The 24373-nt window shown below is 44.9% G+C and overlaps 1 protein-coding gene across 1 annotated transcript; it reads left to right on the top strand.

Annotated features, from left to right (window-relative positions):
• Positions 1–2054: 2054 nt before the first annotated feature.
• cenpx (centromere protein X) lies at positions 2055–3602 on the top strand. Its single transcript, XM_029645379.2, has 5 exons — positions 2055–2139; positions 2408–2459; positions 2596–2649; positions 2984–3072; positions 3178–3602. The coding sequence occupies exons 1-5, from the start codon at positions 2104–2106 to the stop codon at positions 3190–3192; spliced, it is 246 nt and encodes an 81-aa protein (XP_029501239.1). The 5' UTR covers positions 2055–2103; the 3' UTR covers positions 3193–3602.
• The last annotated feature ends 20771 nt before the right edge of the window (positions 3603–24373 follow it).

Here is a 24373-nt window from a genome sequence, read left to right as displayed (position 1 = left end):
ACTTCATCCTATCCCTCTCAACAAGCTATATTTTCAAAACTGTAATATTTACAATAATTCTGATTATTTCCAGGGATACACATCATCCTGAAAAATATGCAAATATATTTGTTAGAAAGAATACTATGTTTCCCTTGATGGGGTGATGCTGAATGCAAAAAACGTTGCTCGACTTACCCCACTCTCCTCTACAATAGGAAATAGACATTTACCAATAAAAGCGAGAGCACAGGTCTAACTGTAGTCAGATTAGCGGGGAATTGATTGACCTCTATCCATGGTGCTGAAACTCCACTATAGCAGTCATTTGCTTGTCTGGTTGTTTAGCGCAACATGCATGGGATATTCACCAGTCAACACAATTAGCGGGTTATTAGCTAATGAATTCCATTTTCACTAGGCTATAATATCCTCAAAATATCTTACCAGTCGGCCAACAGTGCTTCATGGGCCTACATTAAAACTAGGCTACATACAAAAAATAGTTTGGACGTTGAGAGAACTTTGAGTTGATGAATTTGCAACAAATACAACAAGAAACAATTAGATTCCTGTGTATATTTTAGATGGTGTATGATAATTGGTGGCTGTGATTGCTGTGATCTCTTTGGCCAGTGTAATTCCCTACCTCTAATACAGCATGTTTATCTGACTGGTTGTCCTTGGGAAAGCTGTCTTGTGGATTATTTTATGACTTTACAGGAGTAGAGACATTGTACCCCCTACTGGCTGTAAAATGAAACTCAACCATCCCTCGCCTCTCTCTCTCTCTCTCTCTCTCTCTCTCTCTCTCTCTCTCTCTCTCTCTCTCTCTCTCTCTCTCTCTCATCTTTTCTTTCTCTCTTCTCTAACCCTGTGACTTTTCTGTGTCTCTGAAGGTGGATATGAAGATCTTTCACTACAAGGTTCACCTGTCAGAAGAGGTGTCAAGGGCAAACATACAATTCAAACCCTGTCACACCTACCTGGTAAAACCGCTGCTGTAACACACACACACACACACACACTGAAACACACTCACTTCTGTATCCCACTGGTATCACCACATATTTTCAATGTGGATAATTGGGTAGTATTGGGTTGAGACGTTAATCAATGTGATTACCCACTCAAAAAGACAGCTAAAAATGGGTTGAATTTCCAATGTTGTATCACTGCTTTCAACCATCGAAAAGCACAACAAAATTCCAATGGAAAAACAATGTCTGATTTTTGGTGTAGTTGTCACCCAAATATCTATCACTGCGCTTTCAACCATTTAAAACCACAGCAAAGTTCAAATGGGAATACAATGATATTTTATTAATTTATACAACAGATTAATGTGTTATCACTGTGCTTCATTTATTAGCAGAACCAAATTACCTGGATTGCAGTTGAAATGACATTAAAAGTGCACGTGATCAATGCCATTTGAAATTTCCACAGATTTTTTTCACATTTGTGAAGATCTCCACAAACCTTCAACGACCTACTGTATGTATGCTATCTTCAACCTGCACGCTTTATATGATTACATAAGAAGAAATGTATAGTTACAATAACTATGGGTGTGTTACTCATTTAAGGTTTATTGTTACATTAGTTTGGAAGATAGCCTTAACTTTAGGCTCTTTACTGTATTACAAAAGTATTATTGAATTGTGTTTGGTTGACAAGGCAACCACATATCAACATATGAAAGAGATGTGTCTACTGCATGGATAGTTCCATCTGAGCCACTAATAGCATTCTTTAACTTTTATTGTTGGTTGAGTTGGAGACGTTAATCCAACATGTCATTTGTTAACTTGTCGAAAAGTTAATAGGCTATTTATAAAAAATAAATAAAAATAGGCTATTCATTGTATTTCAAAAGTGATATTGAGTTTGGTTGAAGGAGATTAATCTTCTGCTTGGATAGTTTCATCTGTTAAAACTGTAAATGCACTTTAAACTAGCAAGCACACACATTTTCTTAAGACATTTACTATTTTCCACATTTGTATTTGGTACTATTTTTCCTTTGGAATAGAAGCGTTGCGCGATGCGTTTTACGTAAATAATCACGGACTCGATGCAGCCAATCACTGCTGAGAGCGCGTTGATCGACAAAAACTGAAAATGGCGGAAAGCAGCGCGGAAGTCACATTCAAAAAGGTAAGAGAAAGTAGCCAATACTATTAATTGTTATATGTTGTGAGTCACATAATGTCGACCAAAGCAAGATCACAAGCCACATTTTCAAATTAGACTGAGCAGACTGTATGGAGCTAATTCAGCGGGGTAGCGCGCTAAATCATCAGCCTACTGGATACTTTTGACAACACTGGCAGTTGTTTTTGGAAGCAGTTCACTACAGTAACTTTAACGTACTGTTGTCGTGCATACTGTTATTCAGAATCATGGGTTTTCTCTTTCTTTTTAGGAGACGGTAAGCAAACTCCTGTCAAGCTTCTTCAAGGACGAGAAAACTAAAGGCGAGTTGCTAGCTAGTGGAGTTGTTTAATGTAACTATCCTGGAAAGGAGTTGGACCTGATCATGTTTAGTCAAATGAAGCAGCAGTTGTAGGCTGTTAACTAAGTCATCGCCATTTGACCTTTGTTTTTCTCAAGTCGGTGCCGATGCTGTCCTCCTTATGGCAGAGATGCTACATGTGTTTGTTCAAGGTAAGTTCACCTTATGGCAGAGATGCTACATGTGTTTGTTCAAGGTAAGTTCAAACGATTGATTGTGGCTGTAATGTACATGGAAATCAATGGAGGTGTTTATACAGGCTGAGAAGATGGTGTTTATATAACTTCAATATGAGATGAAGATATCAGGGCCAGGATTCGTAAAGCATCTTAGAGTAGGAATACTGATCTAGGATCAGATGTGTCCCCCTATCCATATAATATTATTCATTATGATCTAAAATGCTGAATGCAAAACTGTGCCTAGATCAGCAGTCTTTACTCCGAGTTGCTTTAGGAATACAGACCCTGACTCTTTGTTTCTCAGAAGCTGCACAAAGAACGATAAAACAGGCTGAGGCAGAGGACTGTGACAGAATGGACATAGAACACTTTGAGAAGATCCTGCCTCAACTGGTGTGTAAATATACCCATGAATTCTATTAAATATCCTCTCCTATTATTGTCAAGGAATGACAGTATAAGAATCAACAGTCATAACATATTTCATTTCTTCCCCAGCTGTTGGATTTCTAGTATGACTTCAGGCCAGAAGATGGCGGTAGAGAGCCATCCAGTCCTCAATTCAGAATTCGAGAGATTGACCAACTCTTGGAGGACAATGGAAATAAAGAAAAATACTTCTGTTTTGTTTGTAAATGTAAATAAGCACTTTATTTACTTTTATTGGCCTCCAAGAGTGCCTGAATCTACTTCTTAATTCATGCACCTTGGTTGGAGAGAGGGAGGGATTCCTTCCACCGGTCCTACCTCACCCCATGTAGGATATTCTATTGTAATTAGTCCTTTATTTCAGTTACATTGCACACGGTCTCTAATGAACTCTGTACATTTTGCCCTGTGGTTTTGCCTCCGTTTGTTGTTTGAAATGATTTGAATCCATTGCTAACTAATAAAAGCTGTTGTGTGCTCTTTTTTTTTAATTACATCAGTCTGTGACACCTATTTTCTTGGGGAAACATGTATTGTAAACCTAAAAGCACTTTATTGTAATCAGTTGTGTGATAGGAATTCACACCTAGTACCCCAGCAGCATTGGGGGAGGATCTGGTGTTTGACAATAAAACATATACGGTGACCTTATTGGGACACTTTGGATTGAAATTATACAATGGTTAAGGTGCAGAGGGGCTGCTTTAATGGTTAAGGTGCAGAGGGGCTGCTTTAATGGTTAAGGTGCAGAGGGGCTGCTTTAATGGTTAAGGTGCAGAGGGGCTGCTTTAATGGTTAAGGTGCAGAGGGGCCGCTTTAATGGTTAAGGTGCAGAGGGGCTGCTTTAATGGTTAAGGTGCAGAGGGGCCGCTTTAATGGTTAAGGTGCAGAGGGGCCGCTTTAATGGTTAAGGTGCAGAGGGGCCGCTTTAATGGTTAAGGTGCAGAGGGGCCGCTTTAATGGTTAAAGTGCAGACGGGCTGCTTTAATGGTTAAGGTGCAGAGGGGCCGCTTTAATGGTTAAGGTGCAGAGGGGCCGCTTTAATGGTTAAGGTGCAGAGGGGCCGCTTTAATGGTTAAGGTGCAGAGGGGCCGCTTTAATGGTTAAGGTGCAGAGGGGCCGCTTTAATGGTTAAAGTGCAGACGGGCCGCTTTAATGGTTAAGGTGCAGAGGGGCCGCTTTAATGGTTAAAGTGCAGAGGGGCCGCTTTAATGGTTAAGGTGCAGAGGGGCTGCTTTAATGGTTAAAGTGCAGACGGGCTGCTTTAATGGTTAAGGTGCAGAGGGGCTCCTCCGCTCTCTCCACTGGCTTCCAGTTGAAGCTCGCATCCGCTACAAGACCATGGTGCTTGCCTACGGAGCTGTGAGGGGAACAGCACCTCAGTACCTCCAGGCTCTGATCAGGCCCTACACCCAAACAAGGGCACTGCGTTCATCCACCTCTGGCCTGCTCGCCTCCCTACCACTGAGGAAGTACAGTTCCCGCTCAGCCCAGTCAAAACTGTTCGCTGCTCTGGCCCCCCAATGGTGGAACAAACTCCCTCACGACGCCAGGACAGCGGAGTCAATCACCACCTTCCGGAGACACCTGAAACCCCACCTCTTTAAGGAATACCTAGGATAGGATAAAGTAATCCTTCTCACCCCCCCCCTTAAAAGATTTAGATGCACTATTGTAAAGTGGCTGTTCCACTGGATGTCATAAGGTGAATGCACCAATTTGTAAGTTGCTCTGGATAAGAGCGTCTGCTAAATGACTTAAATGTAATGTAAATGTTAAGGTGCAGACGGGCCGCTTTAATGGTTAATTTGGAGTCCCTTTAATTGTAAATAAGAATAGAATGTTTCTTAACACTTTAATGGATGCGACCATGATTATGCAACGGTCCTGAATGAATCGTGAGTAATGAGGTTAAAGTGCAGACTGTCAGCTTTCATTTGAGGGTATTTTCCATATTAATGTGGATGATACCATGATTACGTATAGTCCTGAATTAATCATGAATAATGAGTGAGAAAGCTGCACAAATATCATAAACCCCCCCAAAAAATGCTAACAATAATAATACGACACCGTTACAATAATGGCAGGTTAGCATTTTTGGGGGTTGTGATATTTGTGCAGCTTTCTCACTCATCATTATTCACTATTCATTCAGGACTATCCGTAATCATGGTATTGTCCACATTAATGTGGAAAATACCCTCAAATTAAAGCTGACAGTCTGCACTTTAACCTCGTAGTCATTGTATCATTTCAAATTCAGAGTGATGGAGTACAAAGCCAAAACAACAATAATTACGGAGTGTATTGAATATGTTTATATTTAATACAATAGAAACAGAAACCAGGGGCCATGTTCAGGACTAAGAAACATCACAGAACATTTAGATAGAAACTATGCGGAACAGATATGATTGTCTTATGCATTAAGGTCATTGTTTGTACATTGCATATCAATTGAATTCAGATGATCTTAGCTCTAAAGATGATCTTTATGTTTTTGGGAACCTTCACCCCAGAAAGTTTTGCATAAATGAATACACCCCAGTGGTGCAGTCCTCTTCTATACAGCACCGCCACCACACTACAGCCCACCTGTGTCTGGCTCTGCAACAACAGGTGGTTGCAGCATGCTCTCTGGCTGGCTTCACCCCCCCCCCCCCCCCCCCCCATCAAAGGATCCTGGAGCAGTTGGAAGCAATTAGAGTAATAAGGGGAGCAGCCAAGCCCTTGGATGATGACAAGTGGCAGGAAAAAAGGAGTACCCCCTCCGGACACTTTGAAGTTCCCTTCTGCTGTCCTGCGATGTTTAGTTAGGAGGGGAGGAATGGGACTTCGAGGTACAGGCCAGGGGAAAGTTGAATGGAGTGTGCGTGCATCAGTGTGTTTTTGTCTGTGTGTGTGTGTGTGTCAGCCAAACCATTGCAGAGACCACACGCATAGATCTTCCATTTGAAAAGAAGAAGCAAAACAGAAGGAATTGGGACATGGCCCACAGGGGAAGAGCAGGGTGTAATTGTGATGGTAAATAAATTAGGCATGGGGGGGGGGCTGGGTTATTTTACCCTGAGAGTGTCTGATGACTGTGGGTTATTCTAACCTGAGAGAGCCTGATGACTGGGTTATTTTACCCTGAGAGAGCCTGATGACTGTGGGTTATTCTAACCTGAGAGCCTGATGACTGTGGGTTATTCTAACCTGAGAGTGTCTGATGACTAAGGTTATTCTTACCTGAGAGAGCCTGATGACTGGGTTATTCTAACCTGAGAGAGCCTGATGACTGGGTTTTTCTAACCTGAGAGAGCTTTATAGGGTGCCATTTGGGACAGGCCCTAGCCAGCATGGTTTCACTGTGAGTCAGCATAGCTGTACAGCACCTCACACTTTATTTATGGAGCTGATGAATGACTCACTGGGCTTACAACTGCTGCTAACATATACAGCTGGATGTAAAGTGGGGGGATTTGAGACATAGCTAGTCCTGCTGGGTGCTCAAGGATACAACACCTGGAATTTGACCTGTAGTGTCTTAGCTCTTATTACTTATTTATATAATAAGAAAGAATCTGAATACCAGGAGTTGAACTGGAGCTTCACATTTACTAAAGCAAGTTAGTACCAGAATAACAGAACAACACTGGGCATGACCATGGGTGCTCCATTCTTAAAGGGGCATCAGTAATTAATAGAACATAACATGACCCAGCCCCTTTTAGGTAGTGAATTAGATCTAGACAATTCCATGTCCAGCACTGCACATTTATGGAACCATTTTTACTTAGCAACTTAAAAATCAAATCAAATTTTATTTGTCACATACACATGGTTAGCAGATGTTAATGCGAGTGTAGCGAAATGCTTGTGCTTCTAGTTCCGACAATGCAGTGATAACCAACAAGTAATCTAACTAACAATTCCAAAACTACTGTCTTATACACAGTGTAAGGGGATAAAGAATATGTACATAAGGATATATGAATGAGTGATGGTACAGAGCAGCATACAGTAGATGGTATCGAGTACAGTATATACATATGAGATGAGAATGTAAACAAAGTGGCATAGTTAAAGTGGCTAGTGATACATGTATTACATAAGGATGCAGTCGATGATGTAGAGTACAGTATATACGTATGCATATGAGATGAATAATGTAGGGTAAGTAACATTATATAAGGTAGCATTGTTTAAAGTGGCTAGTGATATATTTACAACATTTCCCATCAATTCCCATTATTAAAGTGGCTGGAGTTGGGTCAGTGTCAATGACAGTGTGTTGGCAGCAGCCACTCAATGTTAGTGGTGGCTGTTTAACAGTCTGATGGCCTTGAGATAGAAGCTGTTTTTCAGTCTCTCGGTCCCAGCTTTGGTGCACCTGTACTGACCTCGCCTTCTGGATGATAGCGGGGTGAACAGGCAGTGGTTCGGGTGGTTGATGTCCTTGATGATCTTTATGGCCTTCCTGTAACATCGGGTGGTGTAGGTGTCCTGGAGGGCAGGTAGTTTGCCCCCGGTGATGCGTTTATTGAGTGTATGTCTGCAGCGCACCACACAGCAGAGACTAAACTAAACGATGAAAAGGGTCAGCCACACACATTTTGGTAGGTATAGGTGACAATCCTCCTAAAGTGCAGGTGTCCAACTCATTCCATGGAAGGCAGTGTATGTTGGTTTTCACTCCTTCCTTGCACCTGATTGATTAGTCAAAGGAAAAAATCCACCCAAAACCACTTATTCCTTTAATTGCAAAAATTTCTGCAAACCTTTTAGAATATAATTTTTAAATCTCACCTTTATTTAACCAGGTAGGCTAGTTGAGAACAAGTTCTCATTTACAACTGCGACCTGGCCAAGATAAAGCAAAGCAGTGCGACACAAACAACAACACAGAGTCACACATGGGATAAACAAATGTACAGTCAATAACACAATAGAAAAAAATTAAGTCTATATAATGTGTGCAATTGAGGAGTAAGGCAATAAATATGCCATCGTAGCGAAGTAATTACAATTGAGCAGATTAACACTGGAGTGTGCAAGTAGAAATACTGGTGTGCAAAAGAGCAGAAAAGTAAATAAAAATAATATGGGGATGAGGTAGGTAGATTGGATGGGCTATTTACAGATGGGCTATGTACAGCTGTAGCAAAAGGTTAGCTGCTCAGATAGCTGATGTTTAAAGTTAGTGAGGGAAATATAAGGCTTCAGCAATTTTTGCAATTTGTTCCCTTCATTGGCAGCAGAGAACTGGAAGGAAAGGCGGCCAAAGAAGGTGTTGGCTTTGGGGATGACCAGTGAGATATACCTGCTGGAGTGCATGCTACGGGTGGGTGTTGTTATCATGACCAGTGAGGTGAGATAAGGCAGAGCTTTACCTAGCAAAGACTTATAGATGACCTGGAGCCAGTGGGTCTGGTGACGAATATGTAGCGAGGGCCAGCCGACGAGAGCATACAGGTCGCAGTGGTGGGTGGTATATGGAGTTTTGGTGACAAAACGGAGGGCACTGTGATAGACTGCATCCAGTTTGCTGAGTAGGGTGTTGGAGGCTATTTTGTAAATGACATCGCCGAAGTCGAGGATCAGTAGGATAGTCAGTTTTACGAGGGTATGTTTGGCGGGGGTGCGGGCGGCGAACAGTTGAAAAGCATGCGTTGAGTTTTACTAGCATTTAAGAGGAGTTGGAGGCCACAGAAGGAGTGTTGTATGGCATTGAAGCTCGTTTGGATTACAGTTTTGGAAACTTTAGAGTGTTTTCTATCCTAAGCTGTCAATTATATGCATATTCTAGCATTTTGTCCTGACAAAATATCCCGTTTACTATGGGAACGTTATTTTTCCAAAAATGAAAAGGTTAAAACCTTTTTGGAATAGGTGGGGCGCTAATGAAATTTAAAATACAAAAATCGTAATATTAAACATTCATGAAAATATCAGTGTTTTACATTGTTTAAAAGCTTAACTTCTTTTTAATCCAGCCGTTTTTTCAAAAGGGCTCTTCGGCAAAAGCACACCATGCGATTATCTGAGGACAGAGCCCCGCGTACAAAAGCATTAAAACATTTTCCAAACAAGCAGAGGTGTCACGAAAGTCAGAAATAGCGATAAAATAAATCACTTACCTTTGAAGATCTTCCTCTGTTTGCAATCCCAGGGGTCCCATCTACAATGGTCGTTTTGCTCGATAAAGTCCGTCTTTATATCCCAAAAAAGTAAGTTAAGTTGGTGCGCTTGATTCAGTAATCCACCTGTTCCCCTCGTTCAAAATGCATACAAAGGAATCCCAAAAGTTACCAATAAACTTCATCCAAACAAGTCAAACAACGTTTCTAATCAATCCTCAGGTACTCTAATATGTAAATAAGCGATCAAATTTAAGACGGAGAATAGTATGTACATTACCGGAGATAAATAAAGAAGAGCGCGCCCTCATCCACGCGCGCCACAAGACTACAGTCAAAATGAAAGCCACCTAGAAAAACTACAAATTCTAGCTCATTTAAAAAAAAAACAAGCCTGAAAGTCTTTCTAAAGACTGTTGACATCTAGTGGAAGCCCTAGGAACTGCAATCTGGGAGGTATTCCTTTGATTTTCCCATAAACAAGCATTTTAATGGGCAGACAGCTCAAAAAAAAAGATTCCAGATGGATTCTCCTCGGGTTTACACCGGCCATATCAGTTCTGTTATACTCACAGACATGATTTTAACGGTTTCAGAAACTTCAGAGTGTTTTGTATCCAATACCATTATATGCATATCCTAACAGGCAGTTTACTTTGGGCACCTCAGTCACCCGAACATCCGAATACTGCCCCCTATCCCGAATAAGTTTTTAACACAGTGTCCAAAGAAGGGCCAGATGTATACAGAATGGTGTCGTCTGCGTAGAGGTGGATCAGGGAAATCACCCGCAGCAAGAGCGACATTGTTGATATATACAGAGAAAAGAGTCGGCCCGAGAATTGAACCCTGTGGTACCCCCATAGAGACTGCCAGAGGTCTGGACAACAGGCCCTCCGATTTGACACACTGAACTCTGTCTGAGAAGTAGCTGGTGAACCAGGCGAGGCAGTCATTTTAGAAACCAAGGCTGTTGAGTCTGCCGATAAGAATACGGTGATTTACAGAGTCGAAAGCCTTGGCCAGGTTGATGAAGACGGCTGCACAGTACTGTCTTATATCGGTGGTGGTAATGATATCGTTTAGTACCTTGAGCGTGGCTGAGGTGCACCTGTGACCAGCTCAGAAACTGGATTGCACAGTGGAGAAGGTACGGTGGGATTTGAAATGGTCAGTGATCTTTTTATTAACTTGGCTTTCGAAGACTTTAGAAAGGCAGGGCAGGATGTATATAGTTCTGTAATAGTTTGGGTCTAGAGTGTCACCCCCTTTGAAGAGAGGGATGACCACGGCAGCTTTCCAATCTTTAGGGATCTCGGACGATATGAAAGAGAGGTTGAACAACCCGGTAATAGTGGTTGCAACAATGGCGGCAGATCATTTTAGAAAGAGAGGGTCCAGATTGTCTAGCCCCGCTGATTTGTACGGGTCCAGGTTTTGTAGCTCTTTCAGAACATCTGCTATCTGGATTTGGGTGAAGGAGAAGCTGGGAGGCTTGGGCAAGTAGCTGCGGGGCTGCGGAGTTGTTGGCTTTTTTTGGGCTAGCCAGGAGGAAAGCATGGCCAGCCGTAAATAAATGCTTATTGAAATTCTCGATTATCGTGGATTTATTGGTGGTGACAGTGTTTCCTAGCCTCAGTGCAGTGGGCAGCTGGGATGAGGTGCTCTTATTCTCCATGGACTTTACAGTGTCCCAAAACATTTTGGAAGTAGAGCTACAAGTTGCAAATTTCTGTTTGAAAAAGCTAGCCTTTGCTTGGTTCCTAACTTCCCTGAAAAGTTGCGTATCGCTGGGACTATTTGATGCGAGTGTAGTCCGCCACAGGCTGTTTTTGTGCTGGTTGAGGGAAGTCAGGTCTGGAGTGAACCAAGGGCTATATCAGTTCTTAGTTCTACATTTTTTGAAAGGGGCATGCTTATTTTAGATGGTAAAGAAATTACATTTAAAGAACGACCAGGCATCCTCGACTGACAGGATGAGGTCAATATCCTTCCAGGATACCCGGGCCAGGTCGATTAGAAAGGCCTGCTCGCAGAAGTGTTTTAGGGAGCGTTTGACAGTGATGAGGTGTGGTCGTTTGACCGTGGACCCATAGCAGATGCAGGCAATGAGGCAGTGATCGCTGAGATCCTGATTGAAAACAGCGAAGGTGTATTTGGAAGGCAAGTTGGTCAGGATAATATCTATGAGGGTGCCCATGTTTATGGATTTAAGGTTGTAGCTGGTGGGTTCCTTGATAATTTGTGTGAGATTGAGGGCATCTAGCTTAGATTGTAGGACTGCCGGGGTATTAAGCATATCCCAGTTTAGGTCACCTAACAGAACGAATTCTGAAGTTAGATGGGGGGGCAATCAATTCACATATGGTGTCCAGGGCACAGCTGGGAGCTGAGGGGGGTCTATAACAGATGGAAACAGTGAGAGACTTATTTCAGGAGAGATTAATTGTTTTAATTAGAAGCTCGAACTGTTTGGGCATAGACCTGGAAAGTATCACAGAACTTTGCAGGCTAACTCCTCCCCCTTTGGCAGTTCTATCTTGACGGAAAATGTTGTAGTTGGGGATGGAAATCTCAGAATTTTTGGTGGCCCTTCTGAACCAGGATTCAGACGCAGAAAGGACATCGGGGTTGGAGGAGTGTGCTAAAGCAGTGAGTAAAACAAACTTAGGGAGGAGGCTTCTGATGTTAACATGCATGAAGCCAAGGCTTTTTAGGTTACAGAAGTCAACAAATGAGAGTGCATGGGGACACGCAGGGTCTGGGTTTACCTCCACATCTTCCGAGGAACAAAGGAGGAGTAGGATGAGGGTACGGCTAAAGGCTATCAAAACTGGTCATCTAGTACATTGGGGACAGAGAATAAAAGGAGTAGATTTCTGGGCGTGGTAGGATAGATTCAGGGCATAATGTACAGACAGTGGTATGGTAGGGTGTGGGTACAGTGGAGGTAAGCCCAGGCATTGAGTGACGATAAGAGAGATTGCATCTCTGGATGCACTAGTCATGCTGGGTGAGGTCACCGCATGTGTGGGAGGTGGTACAAAGGAGGTATCTGGGGCATGTTGAGTGGGACTAGGGGCTCCGCAGTAAACTAAAGCAATGATAACTATCTTAAACCACAGTATACAAGGCATATTGACATTTGAGAGACATGAAGCGAGGCATAAGGCAATCACAGGTGTTGATTGGGAGAGCTAGCTAAGACAATGGGTAAGACAACAACATCTAATCAGCTAAGACAACAACAACAGGTAAAATGGCGATCAATGGGCAGAGAGTGTCAGTTAACTACACACAGGACTTGAGTTCGAGGCTGGGGCCAACAGATAAACAAAAAATAAACTAAATAGAGTACCGTGATTAATGAACAGTCCAGCAGGCATCAGCTATGTAGCCAAGTGATCATAGGGTCCAGTGAACAGCAATAGATGAAACAGGGTAGTCGTTGCTACGCTAGCAAGCAGGAGACATGGTGTTGAATGTTAGCAGGGTCGGGGCTAGTAGAAGCGTCTGCTCCGACGTCCGGCAAAGGCCGGTTGAGGGCACAACGGAGGGAGTTACGTCGGCAGACGCTGGGAGTAACTCTATAGCCACTCGAATAAGGCTGTAACGAAACAAAATGTGGGAAAAGTCAAGGGATCTGAGTACTTTCCCAATGCACTGCATATGTAAAACTAATGATTTAGTTTCCTAATGTGTAAGTAACTGAACAATTTCAAAGTATTGCATTACATATGTCACAAAGATACTGTAACTAATCATAAAGATGTCAATTCACAATGTGTGTATTATATGAGAAGACATGATTCCACAGAGACAGTTAACTTTACAGTTCCCTTTGATATAATGATTGTGCCTACTGTCCAGAGATGTTTGAGATGCATAAACATTAACTGTGGTCAACCTCCAATACTGAGTACTATTGCAAATCTCCACTGAAGTATTCTTGGAAGAGCTCTGTAATGGTAGTGAAGTAGTGGCGCTACCCCACCACTTTTCTCCTTCTGCATCTTAGTGGAACTAATGACATCTGAAGGCAGCATTACTAAACATCTGAAAGCAGTTAGGACGAGACTGGGGAGGATCGTGGAAGAGAGTAATGAGTTGAAGGTTTTCAAGATCGTACATTAAAGGCTAGGGAGTGTCGACAGCCCATGTCTGTATCCCAAATGGCACCCTTTCCTCCACAGTGCACTACTGGGCCCTGGTCAAAAGTAGTGCACTATGTAGGGAATAAGGTGGTGCCATTTGAGACACAGCCCATTCCAGACGCATTGGAGAAGCTCCGGAGCAAGGAGGCTTTTACCAGGAGACACACACGGATCCGTCTCCAATCCCGATGACTGCTCTTGGACACACGTGAGATAAAGGACCTGCTCGTGGCTGTGGCTATTGGTGTGATGGTGGTCGTCATGAACTGTACTGACGTTATGGAAGCAGCAGTAGCCATGCCTGGCCTCTCCTCGAGCTCTGTTCTCTACAGAAACAAGTAGCGAAAGAGAAAGAGAGACAGAGAGAGATATATATATTAAGTGAGATAACGTCAGACTGCTATGTTTGAGGGCCTCTTCTCCGGCCCAAGAGGGGCCTTTAAAGACAGGAATTTCAATAAGCTTTTTCCAGAATAACGTACTCAAAATCCAATATCTATGATAATAACTAAATAAATATTATAGTGAATGTGGGGGTAGACCGACCAAGATACAAACCCAGGTTCAGCAACTGTCAACTCAACACCTTAGCTGTCACGCCAAGATATCCAAGCCTCTTGATGAGGTTGTTAGGCATTGGGTTGAGGTCGCTACAATATGTTGTCCTTTGTATCATTAAGGTAGGGTTGATGTCATTTATTAAGTTATTTTTTTATTGAACCTTTATTTAACTAGGCAAGTGAGTTAAGAACAAATTCTTATTTACAATGACAGCCTACCCTGGCCGAACCCGGGCGACGCTGGGCCAATAGTGCACCGCCCTATGTGACTCCCAATCATGGCCGGATGCAGCCTGAATTCAAATCAGGTACTGCAGTGACACCTCTTGCACTGAGATGCAGTGTCATTCATTAAGGTAGGGTTGATGTCATTCAGCAAGGTAGGGTTGATGTCATTCATTAAGGTAGGCTCGATATCATTCATTAAGGTACTGTTGATGTCATTCAGTAAGGAAGGGTTGATGTCATTCATTAAGGTAGGCTCGATATCATTCATTAAGGTACTGTTGATGTCATTCAGTAAGGAAGGGTTGATGTCATTCATTAAGGTAGGCTCGATATCATTCATTAAGGTACTGTTGATGTCATTCATTAAGGTAGGGTTGATGTCATTCATTAAGGTAGGCTCGATATCATTCATTAAGGTACTGTTGATGTCATTCAGTAAGGAAGGGTTGATGTCATTCATTAAGGTAGGCTCGATATCATTCATTAAGGTACTGTTGATATCATTCATTAAGGTATTGTTGATGTCAGTCATTAAGGTACTGTTGACATCATTCATTAAGGTACTGTTGATGTCATTCATTAAGGTACTGTTGATGTCATTCAGTAAGGTAGGTTTGATGTCATTCATTAAGGTACTGTTGATGTCATTCATTCAGGCAGGGTTGATGTCATTCATTAAGGCAGGGTTGATGTCGTTCATTAAGGTACTGTTGATGTCGTTCATTAAGGTACTGTTGATGTCATTCATTTAGGTACTGTTGATGTCATTCAATAAGGTAGGGTTGATGTCGTTCAGTAAGGTAGGTATTATGTCAGTCATTAAGGTAGGGTTGATGTCATTCATTAAGGTACTGTTGATGTCATTCATTAAGGTACTGTTGATGTCATTCAGTAAGGTAGGTTTGATGTCATTCATTAAGGTACTGTTGATGTCATTCATTAAGGTAGGGTTGATGTCGTTCATTAAGGTACTGTTGATGTAATTCATTAAGGAAGGGTTGATGTCATTCATTAAGGTACTGTTGATGTCATTCATTAAGGTACTGTTGATGTAATTCATTAAGGAAGGGTTGATGTCATTCATTAAGGAAGGGTTGATGTCATTCATTAAGGTACTGTTGATGTCATTCATTAAGGAAGGGTTGGTGTCTTTCATTAAGGAAGGGTTGATGTCATTCATTAAGGTACTGTTGATGTCATTCATTCAGGCAGGGTTGATGTCATTCATTAAGGCAGGGTTGATGTCGTTCATTAAGGTACTGTTGATGTCGTTCATTAAGGTACTGTTGATGTCATTCATTTAGGTACTGTTGATGTCATTCAATAAGGTAGGGTTGATGTCGTTCAGTAAGGTAGGTATTATGTCAGTCATTAAGGTAGGGTTGATGTCATTCATTAAGGTACTGTTGATGTCATTCATTAAGGTACTGTTGATGTCATTCAGTAAGGTAGGTTTGATGTCATTCATTAAGGTACTGTTGATGTCATTCATTAAGGTAGAGTTAATGTCGTTCATTAAGGTACTGTTGATGTAATTCATTAAGGAAGGGTTGATGTCATTCATTAAGGTACTGTTGATGTCATTCATTAAGGTACTGTTGATGTAATTCATTAAGGAAGGGTTGATGTCATTCATTAAGGAAGGGTTGATGTCATTCATTAAGGTACTGTTGATGTCATTCATTAAGGAAGGGTTGGTGTCATTCATTAAGGAAGGGTTGATGTCATTCATTAAGGTAGGGTTGATGTCATTCAGTAAGGTAGGATGGATGTTGTTTCAACAGAGTCAGAAATTACAATGGTTGAGGTCACTACAATATGTTGTCCTTCGTATCATTAAGGTAGTCATTCTGACTGTGTTAAAAGGGTTGAGGTCAGTAAAGAGACACTTGGAAAGTTCTTCTGATGTGTGATGCTGTATGTTCTGGTTCTGAGTTAAGGTTGTCTCCTTCATATTCATCCAATATTCAGACAAGAGAAGACTAGCAGCCCAAGCATTAGAGTACATCACGTACTCTAATGCTTGGGCTGCTAGTCTTCTCTTGTCTTACCTGAAAGGAAACAAACAAAACAGAATCTTCATTGTAACCAAGGTTTGACACACACACACACACACACACACACACACACACACACACACACACACACACACACACACACACACACACACACAATTTGATAGTAACACTCATTTTCTGTAAACAACAGCAAATAAAAACACATTGAGAGAATAATGAATAATGGTAACACCCTATGCCAGCATGCACAAATCTAAGACTATCAACGACAGGTGTCGTTGGTGATAATAGTGGTGGTGACAGTGGGTGATGGAGTTGGGCCTTGGCTGATGTCGCTTTTTTAGGGTGGAGTGAGTCTGGACTTCAGCATCAATCTGTGTTGTCCCTTTGAGGTCAGGATCATGTCAGTTTTTAGGGTGGAGTGAGTCTGGACGTCAGCATCACTTTATTGTCCCTTTGAGGGTACGTCAGGATCATGTCAGCTTGTACTCAGCCTCCCAATATTCTGTCTTCACTCCTCCAACTATTTTCTTCACAGGCCCAGACTATAAGTTTGAGCTACAGTTCTACACCCTGTAGGATTCTGTCTCAGACTGTCTGGCCTGCTGTAACAGTACTGTAGCTGAACCACTGGATGTACCACATACAGTTTAGGAGGCACATAAAACATGGAGTATTTTTCCATTTCAAAATATTAACACTATCTGATAGGTCACTTCATAGTGTGTAGGATTTTCATAAACACTAGCAATACATGCTAACAGTCAATCACAAATCATAAGGTGAATGCACCAATTTGTAAGTCGCTCTGGATAAGAGCGTCTGCTAAATGACTTAAATGTAAATGTAAATGAAGACTCACAAACACATATGCTACTCACAAACATGAACAACACTGTATAACAAACATGTACACTTCATACATACTGTACACAGTCGCATGGACGTGTGTGTATGTTTGTGTATGCCCCTAACATAACCTAGCTCGTATGTCTCGAGGAGAGAGGGTGTATCCTAACCCTAGTGTTGAGGAGAGAGGGTGTACCCTAACCCTAGAGTTGAGGAGAGAGGGTGTACCCTAACCCTAGTGTTGAGGAGAGAGGGTGTAAACTAACCCTAGTGTTGAGGAGAGAGGGTGTACTCTAACCCTAGTGTTGAGGAGAGAGGGTGTACCCTAACCCTAGAGTTGAGGAGAGAGGGTGTACCCTAACCCTAGTGTTGAGGAGAGAGGGTGTACCCTAACCCTAGTGTTGAGGAGAGGGTGTAACCTAACCCTAGTGTTGAGGAGAGAGGGTGCACCCTAACACTACTGTTGAGGGGAGAGGGTGTACCCTAACCCTAGGGTTGAGGAGAAAGGGTGTACCCTACCCTACTGTTGAGGAGAGAGAGGGTACCCTAACCCTAGTGTTGAGGAGAGAGGGTGTACCCTACCATACTGTTGAGGAGAGAGAGGGTACCCTAACCCTAGTGTTGAGGAGAGAGGGTGTACCCTAACTCTAGTGTTGAGGAGAGAGGGTGTACTCTAACCCTAGTGTTGAGGAGAGAGGGTGTACCCTAACCCTAGTGTTGAGGAGAGAGGGTGTACCCTAACCCTAGTGTTGAGGAGAGAGGGTGTATCCTAACCCTAGTGTTGAGGAGAGAGGGTGTACCCTAACCCTAGAGTTGAGGAGAGAGGGTGTACCCTAACCCTAGTGTTGAGGAGAGAGGGTGTACCCTAACCCTAGTGTTGAGGAGAGGGTGTAACCTAACCCTAGTGTTGAGGAGAGAGGGTGCACCCTAACACTACTGTTGAGGGGAGAGGGTGTACCCTAACCCTAGGGTTGAGGAGAAAGGGTGTACCCTACCCTACTGTTGAGGAGAGAGGGGCCACCCTAACCCTAGTGTTGAGGAGAGAGGGTGTACCCTACCATACTGTTGAGGAGAGAGGGTACCCTAACCCTAGTGTTGAGGAGAGAGGGTGTACCCTAACTCTAGTGTTGAGGAGAGAGGGTGTACCCTAACCCTAGTGTTGAGGAGAGAGGGTGTACCCTAACCCTAGTGTTGAGGAGAGAGGGTGTATCCTAACCCTAGTGTTGAGGAGAGAGGGTGTACCCTAACCCTAGTGTTGAGGAGAGGGTGTAACCTAACCCTAGTGTTGAGGAGAGAGGGTGCACCCTAACCCTACTGTTGAGGAGAGAGGGTGTACCCTAACCCTAGGGTTGAGGAGAAAGGGTGTACCCTACCCTACTGTTGAGGAGAGAGAGGGTACCCTACCCTACTGTTGAGGAGAGAGAGGGTACCCTAACCCTAGTGTTGAGGAGAGAGGGTGTACTCTAACCATAGTGTTGAGGAGAGAGGGTGTACCCTAACCCTAGTGTTGAGGAGAGAGGGTGTACCCTACCCTAGTGTTGAGGAGAGAGAGGGTACCCTACCCTAGTGTTGAGGAGAGAGGGTGTACCCTGACCCTAGTGTTGAGGAGAGAGGGTGTACCCTAACCCTAGTGTTGAGGAGAGAGGGTGTATCCTAACCCTAGTGTTGAGGAGAGAGGGTGTACCCTAACCCTAGAGTTGAGGAGAGAGGGTGTACCCTAACCCTAGTGTTGAGGAGAGAGGGTGTACCCTAACCCTAGTGTTGAGGAGAGGGTGTAACCTAACCCTAGTGTTGAGGAGAGAGGGTGCACCCTAACACTACTGTTGAGGGGAGAGGGTGTACCCTAACCCTAGGGTTGAGGAGAAAGGGTGTACCCTACCCTACTGTTGAGGAGAGAGAGGGTACCCTAACCCTAGTGTTGAGGAGAGAGGGTGTACCCTACCATACTGTTGAGGAGAGAGAGGGTACCCTAACCCTAGTGTTGAGGAGAGAGGGTGTACCCTAACTCTAGTGTTGAGGAGAGAGGGTGTACCCTAACCCTAGTGTTGAGGAGAGAGGGTGTACCCTAACCCTAGTGTTGAGGAGAGAGGGTGTACCCTAACCCTAGTGTTGAGGAGAGGGTGTAACCTAACCCTAGTGTTGAGGAGAGAGGGTGCACCCTAACCCTACTGTTGAGGAGAGAGGGTGTACCCTAACCCTAGGGTTGAGGAGAAAGGGTGTACCCTACCCTACTGTTGAGGAGAGAGAGGGTACCCTACCCTACTGTTGAGGAGAGAGAGGGTACCCTAACCCTAGTGTTGAGGAGAGAGGGTGTACTCTAACCATAGTGTTGAGGAGAGAGGGTGTACCCTAACCCTAGTGTTGAGGAGAGAGGGTGTACCCTACCCTAGTGTTGAGGAGAGAGAGGGTACCCTACCCTAGTGTTGAGGAGAGAGGGTGTACCCTGACCCTAGTGTTGAGGAGAGAGGGTGTACCCTAAACCTAGTGTTGAGGAGAGAGGGTGTACCCTACCCTACTGTTGAGGAGAGAGGGTGTACCCTAACCCTAGTGTTGAGGAGAGGGTGTAACCTAACCCTAGTGTTGAGGAGAGAGGGTGCACCCTAACACTACTGTTGAGGGGAGAGGGTGTACCCTAACCCTAGGGTTGAGGAGAAAGGGTGTACCCTACCCTACTGTTGAGGAGAGAGAGGGTACCCTAACCCTAGTGTTGAGGAGAGAGGGTGTACCCTACCATACTGTTGAGGAGAGAGAGGGTACCCTAACCCTAGTGTTGAGGAGAGAGGGTGTACCCTAACTCTAGTGTTGAGGAGAGAGGGTGTACTCTAACCCTAGTGTTGAGGAGAGAGGGTGTACCCTAACCCTAGTGTTGAGGAGAGAGGGTGTACCCTAACCCTAGTGTTGAGGAGAGAGGGTGTATCCTAACCCTAGTGTTGAGGAGAGAGGGTGTACCCTAACCCTAGTGTTGAGGAGAGGGTGTAACCTAACCCTAGTGTTGAGGAGAGAGGGTGCACCCTAACCCTACTGTTGAGGAGAGAGGGTGTACCCTAACCCTAGGGTTGAGGAGAAAGGGTGTACCCTACCCTACTGTTGAGGAGAGAGAGGGTACCCTACCCTACTGTTGAGGAGAGAGAGGGTACCCTAACCCTAGTGTTGAGGAGAGAGGGTGTACCCTAACCCTAGTGTTGAGGAGAGAGGGTGTACCCTACCCTACTGTTGAGGAGAGAGAGGGTACCCTACCCTACTGTTGAGGAGAGAGGGTGTACCCTGACCCTAGTGTTGAGGAGAGAGGGTGTACCCTAAACCTAGTGTTGAGGAGAGAGGGTGTACCCTACCCTACTGTTGAGGAGAGAGAGGCTACCCTACCCTACTGTTGAGGAGAGAGGGTGTACCCTAACCCTAGTGTTGAGGAGAGAGGGTGTACCCTACCCTACTGTTGAGGAGAGAGAGGGTACCCTACCCTACTGTTGTGGAGAGAGGGTGTACCCTAACCTAGTGTTGAGGAGAGAGGGTGTACCCTAACCCTAGTGTTGAGGAGAGAGGGTGTACCCCTCTGGAACTAGTGTTGAGGAGAGAGGGTGTACCCTACCCTACTGTTGAGGAGAGAGAGGGTACCCTACCCTACTGTTGAGGAGAGAGGGTGTACCCTAACCCTAGTGTTGAGGAGAGAGGGTGTACCCTAACCCTAGTGTTGAGGAGAGAGGGTGTACCCTACCCTACTGTTGAGGAGAGAGGGTGTACCCTAACCCTAGTGTTGAGGAGAGAGGGTGTACCCTAACCCTAGTGTTGAGGAGAGAGGGTGTACCCTAACCCTAGTGTTGAGGAGAGAGGGTGTACCCTACCCTACTGTTGAGGAGAGAGGGTGTACCCTAACCCTAGTGTTGAGGAGAGAGGGTGTACCCTAACCCTAGTGTTGAGGAGAGAGGGGGTACCCTAACCCTAGTGTTGAGGAGAGAGGGTGTACCCTAACCCTAGTGTTGAGGAGAGAGGGTGTACCATAACCCTAGTATTGAGGATAGAGGGTGTACCCTAACCCTAGTGTTGAGGATAGAGGGTGTACCCTAACCCTAGTGTTGAGGAGAGAGGGTGTACCCTAACCCTAGTGTTGAGGAGAGAGGTTGTACCCTACCCTACTGTTGAGGAGAGAGAGGGTGACCCTACCCTACTGTTGAGGAGAGAGGGTGTACCCTAACCCTAGTGTTGAGGAGAGAGGGTGTACCCTAACCCTAGTGTGTAGGAGAGAGGGTGTACCCTAACCCTAGTGTTGAGGAGAGAGGGTGTACCCTACCCTAGTGTTGAGGAGAGAGGGGGTACCCTAACCCTAGTGTTGAGGAGAGAGGGTGTACCCTAACCCTAGTGTTGAGGAGAGAGGGTGTACCCTAGCCCTAGTGTTGAGGAGAGAGGGTGTACCCTAGCCCTAGTGGTGAGGAGAGAGGGTGTACCCTACCCTAGTGTTGAGGAGAGAGGGTGTACCCTAACCCTAGTGTTGAGGAGAGAGGGTGTACCCTAACCCTAGTGTTGAGGAGAGAGGGTGTACCCTACCCTAGTGTTGAGGAGAGAGGGTGTACCCTAACCCTAGTGTTGAGGAGAGAGGGTGTACCCTAACCCTAGTGTTGAGGAGAGAGGGTGTACCCTAACCCTAGTGTTGAGGAGAGAGGGTGTACCCTAACCCTATTTTTGAGGAGAGAGGGTGTACCCTAACCCTAGTTTTGAGGAGAGAGGGTGTACCCTAACCCTAGTGTTGAGGAGAGAGGGTGTACCCTAACCCTAGTGTTGAGGAGAGAGGGTGTACCCTAACCCTAGTGTTGAGGAGAGAGGGTGTACCCTAACCCTAGTGTTGAGGAGAGAGGGTGTACCCTAACCCTAGTGATGAGGAGAGAGGGTGTACCCTAACCCTAGTGTTGAGGAGAGAGGGTGTACCCTACCCTAGTGTTGAGGAGAGGTGTACCTAACCCTAGTGTTGAGGAGAGAGGGTGTACCCTAACCCTAGTGTTGAGGAGAGAGGGTGTACCCTAACCCTAGTGTTGAGGAGAGAGGGTGTACCCTAACCCTAATGTTGAGGAGAGAGGGTGTACCCTACCCTAGTGTTGAGGAGAGAGGGTGTACCCTACCCTAGTGTTGAGGAGAGAGGGTGTACCCTAACCCTAGTGTTGAGGAGAGAGGGTGTACCCTACCTAGTGTTGAGGAGAGAGGGTGTACCCTAACCCTAGTGTTGAGGAGAGAGGGTGTACCCTACCCTAGTGTTGAGGAGAGAGGGTGTACCCTAGCCCTAGCGTGTGTGCACTGAATGTAAATACCCAGACGGTGTGCTCTGCCTGCAGTTTCCACGGCCGTGACACAAACACAGTGGGGGGTTCCACGGGCCCCGGACGGAGCCTCTCTGAAGGACCCTCATCCTGAGGCCAGGCTTTGTTAGGGAGCCACTGGGCCCACTGGGTGGTTCTGATTAGAACATACCTGGCAGTTTGAGCTACTTGGGCTGGGCCGGCCTGGGATCACTCCTAACTGGTTTTGGCGCTTTGCTGTTAGGCCTGGGCCGGGGATGGGCTGCTGCTGTGCCCTCCCTATTGGCTGGGGTTTTGAACGACGCAGGGGGCGGAAAGGACTCTTCCGGAACCAGTGAGGTGGATGATGGGGTCAGCGACCTTGGCATGCAGCAGAGGAGGGAAAGAGGGGAGCAGAAGGAGGAGGGATGTACAATTAGGTGGAGGACTGGGGCTATTTCGGGAGCCATGGATTCTATCGTAGACACTGCACATACACTCTACTGTGAACTGGCGTGCACACACACACACACACACACACACACACACACACACACACACACACAGTACTGTGGCCTGCATGGCCAGGGTACAGGTCGACGATAACAAGAGTAAATCCACTTACATAACACACATAGTGCACAAACTGAATGGGAGCAGACCATTCAATTAATGTCGGGAAGCCTCCCTCTAATAATAAAGTGCTGCTTTGTCTAAAATGACGTCAAAAGGGGGGATCAAGTCGTACTCCAAACGAGCTGATTGGCCCTGCGGGACCAGAGGTCAGCGGATCAACCTATTTTTAGGAACGATCAAAGGGCCTGAAATAAAAATAGTGCTGCACGGGCCCTCTGGGTACCTGTCTATCAGGCTTATAGCGGGCTGGGAATATGAGCAGGGGAAACGTTTGATGATATTTCGAAAGGAGCAAGTAATGACCGAAATGTCTTTAGCTGCCAGGGGGGCGGACACAGTGTGATGTTTGGCCTTTGGTTAGGCTGCGGAGAGGATTGGCATCCACAGGTGTCATGGTTATCCCCTGCGCGTGGCTGCTGTTCACTGGACCAGTAAGTGAAGGACTAGTCTAAGGGCTACTACTACGGTAACATATTAGGGATCTACTGTCCCAATAATGTGGGATGGTGCAGCTCAATTCTCCATTGTTCCACCCCCTCATCTCTCCACCACTGTGCAGGAGACCGTAAAGAACTGATTCTGAACCTCTTGTGACAGATCATTTCACTCAGGTTTGTTTGGCACATTGTGAATTCTGTGAATAGTCCAGCAGATTGGTGAATGGGAGCAGATCTCACACTTGCTTCCACTGACATAATGGAATTTGGCTTTGGCTAGCAGTGGCAACAGAGACTAGGGCTAAACACAACTTTAAATAAGGAAATACATTTGAGAATTTTCACTCTTCAGTTACTTTTCAAGATCTTAAGACGTTGTCCGGCCCAATTCACATGAGGCAGACAAGCCCACAGACAGAATTCATTCATTTTGTATCATACACTTCAAAGTTATCACCAATCTGCTGGACTAAGATAAATATATTCACAGAATTCGTAATGCGCCAAACAACCCTGAGTGAAATGATCTGTCCAACAACACAAGAGGTTCAGAATCAGTTCTTTACGGTCTCCTCCACAGTGGTGGAGAGATTGGAGAGATGAGGAGGATGAGAGGTTGGAGAGGTGGAGATGGGGGGGTGGAGAGATGAGGGACAAGAGGATGGAGAGGTATTTTTTAATTTATTTTACCTTTATTTAACTAGGCAAGTCAGTTAAGAACACATTCTTATTTTCAATGATGGCCTAGGAACAGTGGGTTTACTGCCTGTTCAGGGGCAGAACGACAGATTTGTCAGATACCTTGTCAGCTTGGGGATTTGAACTTGCAACCTTCCGGTTACTAGTCCAACGCTCTAACCACTAGGCCACCCTGCCACCCCAGGGGGATGAGGTGGAGAGATGAGGGGGAGGGGTGGAGAGATGAGGGTGGTGGGGAACTGAGGGGGAGATAAGGGGGTGGAGAGCTAGCTACATAGCTAGCTACATAGCCGTCTTT

This window comes from Oncorhynchus nerka, linkage group LG26, assembly GCF_034236695.1.
Source record: "Oncorhynchus nerka isolate Pitt River linkage group LG26, Oner_Uvic_2.0, whole genome shotgun sequence".
In the NCBI taxonomy this organism is placed as follows: domain Eukaryota; kingdom Metazoa; phylum Chordata; class Actinopteri; order Salmoniformes; family Salmonidae; genus Oncorhynchus; species Oncorhynchus nerka.
The sequence above is the reverse complement of the archived record's forward strand: the minus strand, read 5'-3'. Positions and strand labels throughout refer to the sequence as shown.